At 32.7% G+C, this 8,246-nt stretch overlaps 1 protein-coding gene across 1 annotated transcript; it reads left to right on the top strand.

Annotated features, from left to right (window-relative positions):
* The first annotated feature begins 3,238 nt into the window (after positions 1-3,238).
* On the top strand, positions 3,239-5,588 carry LOC145017730 (Tetratricopeptide repeat (TPR)-like superfamily protein). Its single transcript, XM_078975704.1, has 2 exons — positions 3,239-5,050; positions 5,169-5,588. Exons 1-2 carry the CDS (start codon positions 3,336-3,338, stop codon positions 5,371-5,373), a joined length of 1,920 nt encoding a protein of 639 aa, XP_078831830.1. The 5' UTR covers positions 3,239-3,335; the 3' UTR covers positions 5,374-5,588.
* The last annotated feature ends 2,658 nt before the right edge of the window (positions 5,589-8,246 follow it).

An 8,246-nucleotide genomic window follows, 5' to 3' on the forward strand; every position in this document is an offset into this window, starting at 1 on the left:
ATTTCAAGTATTACTATTGTAAATAGTACATTTTTTGGAAAGAACCTCTCTAACCTCATGACATTACATGAAATGAAACATAGCTATTGTTGTTGTAGACTTGTAGTTAACTACAAAACAAGTCAAGTCTAGGTCTGAGACTCAAACCCAAACCGAGCATGGTTCTAGCCTAGGCCTTGCAAGACTCGATCAAGTTTGGTGCCTCTATGTGAGTTAATGGTTTTGCATTGAAGCCCTACTTATGAATTATGATCAGGGATCGTCTAGACATGGTTACAGGACGGTTAGGCCTGATTTTGAGATTATTTGTTGGCGCAATTACAAGGTTGCAAAATGAGAACGTTTTTTTTTGCTATATGCCAATTATAGAATTGGCAAATTTTTATTTTAAATAAACTTTTTGGGATAGATACAAAATGGTCTTAAATTAACTACATATTTTTCTCTATAATGATGCAAGTTTTAAAGTGTATGTAAATTAGTAATAATTTAAGAATCAAATCTCTGTAGCTAGATTTTGTATTTGAATACAATGTGTTTTTTTAACCAACATATATACTATATGATAGTTTAGCAAGACGTTAGAATAAGAAAAAAAAACCATCAATTACAATGGGGTTAAAATATTCTCTTTTATCTTTTATATATATATATATATATATATATATATATATATATATATATATATATATATATATATATATATATATATATTTCATTATGCATTCTCTTATTTCTTATAAAAGTAAATGAATTTAATCTGTAATATATAAATTATAACTAATATATCAAGCCAAATAAACTTTAATCCTTGGGCACCTCTACCTAAATCCATACTTTTATAATCAATTTTGTATTGTATGTTTGAAAGATATCACCATTTTCCTCGTTCGTTAAATTTGGTCATGATCAACACTTAAAACACCAAAATTGCCACCCTATTTACAAACGACTTAATGGTGCCTACGTGACTCACACTTTCTTAACTGTACATGATTCACATATGTTGTTCTTTGTTCCTTTTATTTTCTTGTTTAATGTCTCCCTCTAAAATTTGCTACCGATCACATCAATTATATTGAGTCGATATCAAGCATATTAATGTGTTTAGTGTTTGCATCTTGTCGGTCAAAGATCTATCCTTATCTTGTAAGATTGTGATTCAATATGTTCCTACACTAAAAGAAAGGTTCAATATTTAAGTATTGAGGTTTCAAGCACTTGCCCATGAGAATTTAGTGTTCAAATCTTGGTGGTTTCAATTAAGAGTTAAATAGTGGTCGACTGGGTAACACATTTAACTTCCATATGGGAGGTCCAATGTTCAAGCAATGAGGTTTCAACTAAGAGTTGACTAGTGATCTACCGGGTAAGGCACCGGGATCTTATATGGGAGGTTCAATGTTCAAATTTTAGGAGTTCAGCTAGAAGTTACCTAAGAAAGGGTATGTTATGTATTTTGGTATCTTAGCATATCGTTCAGAGGACGAACCCTCCACCCATATCCTTACAAATCAGGAAGTCACAGTAGGCGGTCGGAAACCCATTTATTTATTAAAAGAACATAGATTGTGTTATTATGGTATTCAAGCTTTGATTTATTAAACATCATTTTTTTTGTTGGGGTGTCATACTAGATTCCAAGTCCATGCATTGTTAAATATTTTTATGGATTTTAGTTTAAAAACAAGATAAATATCATAAAAGTCTCAAGTTTTAGACACGTAGTTGGGAAAAGCCTTAACATTTATTTTGGTTGGCTTTGGCCACAACTTTTACGTAGAGTTATCGCCTAACCTATTTAACCAGTTTCATAGTTAACTCTCTTATCTTTCTTTCAAATTTGGTCCTTGTGGTTAACTTTGTCATCCCACGACATGACAACCCGATACAAAATTAGCGAGTTTAGGTAAAAGATATCAACATATTTAAGTAAACGGGTTGACACAACACAACACAAAAATGAAACGTGTTGGATTATGATCAAAACTTTCAACTCAAATATAACCCGTTTAATTATAAATTTTATATTTTTATAAATATATTATATATTATAGACTTCTAGTGGGTCAAACTCAAAAATTAAAATTAAAATACAAACTTTTAAAGTAGCTTAATTTAATCCCCCTCACCACTTATGTCTTTTGCTCTTCCGCTCTAATTCTTTTCATTTTCTCTTCTAAACTTACTATAAATTTTATCATTACACCACCCAAATCCAATGTGTCATCTTTACAATTTCACCTCCAAGTTTCTATTTTCTATTATTTAAAATGTTTAAACCCAACATGACACAACATATTTACAAGGTCTAAACTTTAACCCGAAACCCGACATGAAATCGATCCGAAAATAAACAGGTAGACACGACACAACACGTTGATTAAACGGATCGAAATAGAATCAAGACCTCTCAACCTTAATGTCTTGAAACGATGTGACATCAAACACGAGGTCTAAATGCGATTTGTTCTATGTGGAGATGACAAGAGGTTAAGTGTTTTTTTTTGGGGTCATACTAATTAGATCCCAGATTTTCTTAGATGAGCCCTCATTAATGACTTTTTAGGCATAAATTTCCGTGCATTTATAATATTAATAGCTTTTATGATTACTAAAAGTTAAATTTTTTTGAAACTCGTATTTATCATTTAATTCCTATAAACTTTTTATATATTTTAATATTTCTATATTTTAATATTTATATAAACCAAAAAATAAAAATAAAACGATATTAAATATTTAAATTAAAACTAAGTATTATTATTATATCGTATTTGAAGTCACTTATTATTATGCTTTCATATAAAAATGATTTTAATAAATTGCACTAAAAACCGAAAATAAATTAATTTTTTTTGTTTAAAATATTTTATTTTGTATATTTGAAAAAAATAAGTATATTTTTATTTTAATACTTATTTATAAAAATAATATTCTTTTTATATAAACAAAATTTTATATTAAATCATTTTATTATGTAATGATTAGTTTTATTTAAAGTAAAATATAAAATAATCATGATGGTCTAATATTATGTAATAATAATTAATAAAAAAATAATTATTTGGTAATGATTAGCTTATTTTTAAAAAAAAATTAAAATAATTATTAAAAGGTCTTTTAAAAAATAAAAAAGGTTCACATAGTTGAAACTTTTTTTTTATAAAATTTAAACATTTTTAAGGATTAAATATGACGTCACACCTGCTAGGGTTTTAACAAGGGTTTCACTTGCACCTCCAAATTTCAATTCACAATTCCCAGCTCTCGATTTGTCTGAAAGTTGCTACCCGTAAAACGATTTGCTACTGTACTTGATCTCTAATTCCGCAATGAAAAGAGCTTCATTGAGACTTCTGCACTTTCAATTCCAAAAGTTTTACCCCAAATCTTCAATTTCTGTTTTCTCACAAGATTTCTCATGTCAGTTTTCCTCCCTTCCCTCCATTGATGAACACAATAACAACAACCCTTCTAATCCCAATTCAAGGTCCTGCTCTAGAACACATTCTTTGGTCTTTTCAAGCAAACGACGCCATTCCCTTAATAACCCATCTCAAAATCTAAGCACCCTGGTGGACCCACGTCAACCCTCATCTCAATTATCTTCACGACAAAGGAAACTCAAAGAAAGATCACAACTCGTTGATGATTTCGAGGCTGCGAAAACATCCGATGAAATGATCAAAGCATTTCAAGAAATGGAAGCCATTCTCGATGATAAGGAACTTGGTTTAGCTTGCTTGAAAATCGGGCTTAAACTCGACGAAGAAGGTCAGTATCCGGAAAAGGTTATCGATTATGCAAATAAAGCTCTGAAAATCTTGGATGAAAATGGTCACGATAATGATTTATCTTTACCCCTTGCTATGAATTTACAGTTATTGGGTTCTGCTTCTTATACCTTGAGTAGGTTCAGTGAAAGCTTAGGATATCTCAATAGAGCCAATAGGATCTTAAAAAAACTAGAGGAAACAATCGATGATGATGGTTTTGAAATCAAACATGTCTTGCATGCTGTTCATCTTAATTTAGCAAACACAAAGAACGCAATGGGTAGAAGAGAAGACGCCATTAGTGATCTAAAAATATGTTTAGAGATTAAAGAGATGACACTGGATAAAGACAGTAGAGAACTCGGGAACGCGTATAGGGACATGTCAGAAGCATATGTCGCCCTTTTAAACTTCAAAGAAGCATTACCATATTGCATAAAAGCCACAGAGATACACAAGGTAGAATTAGGAACCAATTCAGTAGAAGTTGCACACGATAGACGTTTACTAGGTGTAATTTACACCGGTTTAGAACAGCATGAAAAGGCATTAGAACAAAATCAATTATCACAAAAAGTTTTAAAGAATTGGGGTCTCACATCCGAATTGCTTCGAGCTGAAATCGATTCAGCCAATATGCAAATTGCATTAGGAAAATTCGATGAGGCGATCAATACTTTAAAGGGTGTAGTTCTTCAAACCGATAAAGAAAGTGAAGATCGTGCTATGATCTTTGTATCCATGGCAAAAGCTTTATGTAATCAAGATAAGTTTTCAGAAGCCAAACGATGTTTACAGATGGCATGTGGGATTTTAGAAAAAAAGGAAAGATTATCACCTCTAGAAGTATCGGAAGCATATATGGAAATATCAATGCAATATGAAACAATAAACGAATTTGAAACTGCAATTTCTTTGTTGAAAAAAGCACAAATGATGCTTGAAAAGATACCACAAGAACAGCATTCGGTTGGTAGTGCTTCTGCTAGAATCGGGTGGTTACTTTTGTTAACAGGAAAAGTTCAAGAATCAATACCTTATTTGGAAGATGCAGTTGAAAGATTGAAGGAGAATTTTGGTTCTAGACATTTTGGAGTTGGATATGTGTATAACAACTTAGGTGCTGCATATTTAGAACTAGATAGACCTCAATCTGCAGCTCAAGTTTTTGCATTGGCGAAGGATATTATGGACATTTCACTTGGTCCTCATCATGTGGATTCAATTGAGGCGTGTCAAAATCTTTCAAAAGCATATAGTGCAATGAGAAGGTAAGGCCATGTTTCTTTCTTTTTTTTTTTTCCCATAATTTCTCTTACTTTCTTTGTTAAGTCTTTATCTCTGTATTAAGTCAAAGAGAAACACTCATTTTTGGTTTGTGTTGTGCAGTTATACGCTTGCAATAAACTTCCAGGAGAAGGCGATTGATGCATGGAGAGGACATGGGCCAAGTGCTTGTGATGAGCTTAAAGAAGCTGAACGTGTTCTTCAGGAATTAAAGGTGAAAGCTTGTGGTGAATTTGAGGAACAAAAGGTGTTGCCAGCACATCCTGTGAGGAGAAGAAGCTCACGAAGTGGTGTTTTGGTTGATTAGAGGCATTGAATGTAGATTTGATTATTGGATGAAGTGTTTTGAAGAAACTATACTGCTTATCATCGACTTTCATTAATTATAAGTGTTTAGCAGGAAGCTTTTATTGTGCTCCGATGTTTTTTTGCTTTATTGGCAATAGTAAAGGTAATCTGATGTATGAATTTTGATTGAAAAGAGGAAAAGTTAATATATATAAATCTTGAATTGTTCTGCAACTAATCTGTTATGAAAGTTGAGATTATAACTGTGTTTTTCAACATGTTAGAAAGAGTTTCTTTTAAAGAGCAATTCATGTTCATATTTTATTCTCTTTGAAAGCCTATATATTTCCATTTAGGTGCTATCCTGATAAAACGTTGTCACGATAATTTGATAGATGATGTTTAGAGAGTAGTTGAGAAAATGTGGCAAATCCAAGGGAAATGGAAAGTAAAAATATATGAGGACATTTTTATTAAAAGTTAGGACTAAGTTCTTTGGAAGCTGTTAGATAGGTGTTACTATCTTTAATAAATATTAGGGGCAATGAGGCATTAGACTTAAATATCATCAAACTCACCAAGATCTAGTAAGAAATGGAACAGTTGGAAAAAAGACAAATAGATAGAAGTGACCTGTGTGCACTTCTATGTTCAAGTGACATTCTAATTTTTTTAACATCTAAGCAATTGTTTTTCACTTTAGGTTTGACCGTTTGACTTTAATCTTCGTGAATGTTGTCTCAAGCGGTAATAAGTTTTGGTTGTTTGCTAATCTCTGAATAATTTAGTAATGAATTAAAAATTATCATTTTAACTTAGCAATCTAACATATGAAAGCAAGAAATGATAATTTATATAATGCTTTTTGAGGAATTACACCAGACAAAGGTGCGCTCAATGGATGATTTTGATTGGTTGGTCACAATTGATCGTTGCAAACGGTCGAAAATCTGATTTTTTAATTTGTTTTTTCTCTTTAAACTTTAATACCTATTTAAACCATTTAACCATTCTCATTTTTTATACTTATCTACTACATTACATTTCAAAAAATTCAAAAAAATGTATTCGTCTGATTCTTCTGAAGAGTTTGATGTTATGTATGATATGTTTGTCGCTGATGCTATATCTGCGGAACAAATATATAAAGCGACATGCAGTAGGGCATCTGCCAGTGCTGAACAGAGAACATGGAGATATATTTTTAGAGACCGTGAAGATGCAAACCAATGTCTAATACACGACTACTTTCAAGAAAATGTCACTTTTCAAGAATACTACTTTAAAAGACGCTTCAGAATGTTCAAATCATTGTACCAACGTATAGTCGAAGATGTAAGTAACAAGGGAGTGTATTTTTTCAAGCAACGGCCCAATGCTAGAGGTACATCTGGTTTCACCCATTTACAAAAATGTACAGTTGCACTTCGTCAGTTAGCATATGACACCCCTCCTGATGCGTTGGACGAGAGTTTTAGGATGTCAGCTAGGACCACAAGAGCTAGTCTACACTATTTTTGCAAAACTATTATTCAGTTTTATGGTCCAAAATATTTACGTAAGCCTACACGCAATGACATCATGAAATTGCAATCTTATCATGCTAGCGTACATGACTTTCCTGGAATGTTAGGAAGTTTAGATTGTCTACATTGGGTATGGAAAAATTTGTCTTGCCTCACACCATGGTCAATTTACTCGAAGTGATCATGGGCATCCAACGGTCATACTTGAAGCGGTGGCATCACAAGATCAGTGGATTTGACATGTTATTTTTGGTTCTTCTAGATCCCTCAACAACATTAACGTTCTTAATCGGTCACCTATACTTAACAACATATACGACAGATATGCACCAAATTCTTCTTTCCAATTACGTGGAACACCATACAAATATGATTATTATCTAGTTGACGGGATTTATCCTGAGTATGCAGTTTTTGTTAAATCGTTTACGTGTCCGAATGATGTTCGACGGAAAAAATTCAAGAAAAGCTTAAGAAAGATCTAGGAAGGATGTCGAGCAGGCTTTTGGAGCTCTCAAGAAACATTGGTTGATATTGAAAAAACCAGCAATTTTTTTCATCAAGGAAAAAAATGCATGAAGTCATGTATGCATGTATAATACTGCATAATATGATTATCGAAAATGAAGGAAGAGCGATATGCGAGTATGATGAAGAGGAAACCATTCCCGTGATACAAGTATTAGAAATTTGGGGCGACGAGTACATTGAAAAGAGAGTAGATGTTCGTTGCAATGAAACATTTCATAATCTTCGTATGGATTTGGTGGAACACATTTACAGGATCCAAAACATTGACCTCAATTTGGATTCGGAGGATGACCCGGAAGACGAGTTCTCGGAGGACAACTTCATGTAGTGCGTTTATTTTAAATCGTTTAATGTATGTTTTTTTGAGTTTGTAGGTTTAAAATTTCTTGTGTGTGTGTGTGTGTGTTTTTGAAGTTTGTAGGATTTCTATTTGGGCAATGGAAGGTAATGTTATTTTTATTTTGAAGTAATGAAATGAATGATTTTTTATTAAAATTATAGTTTTTATTTAACTAACACCCCCCCCCCCCCCCCACCCAGTGTGGAATCACTCCTTGGGTGTGTGGTATGAGACCACACTTTAGTGGTAATGAGTGAGGCGACGCCTATGTGTCACTGCGGTTTCATGAGGGAGCGCGACACCACTCCCTCCAGCCTAAGAACTACCAAAAACACGCATATGGATGAATTTGATTTGGAGGGTTTCTTAAAATCAGTTAAGGAGAGGATGACAGAGGATGCATGTGTAGGTGATGTTATAGGCCCATAAGACCCAATTTCGAAGAAATTAAAGAAGTTAGATCAAACGATTGTTATAAATAGATCATTTTGTAAC

This window comes from Lactuca saligna, chromosome 9, assembly GCF_052625555.1.
Source record: "Lactuca saligna cultivar CGN05327 chromosome 9, ASM5262555v1, whole genome shotgun sequence".
NCBI classification, from domain to species: domain Eukaryota; kingdom Viridiplantae; phylum Streptophyta; class Magnoliopsida; order Asterales; family Asteraceae; genus Lactuca; species Lactuca saligna.

Coding starts and splice junctions, on each gene's coding strand:
- LOC145017730 (XM_078975704.1), top strand. CDS start 3,336: ATGAAAAGAGCTTCATTGAGACTTCTGCACTTTCAATTCCAAAAGTTT. Junction 5,051..5,168: donor GCATATAGTGCAATGAGAAG/GTAAGGCCATGT, acceptor TGTGTTGTGCAG/TTATACGCTTGCAATAAACT.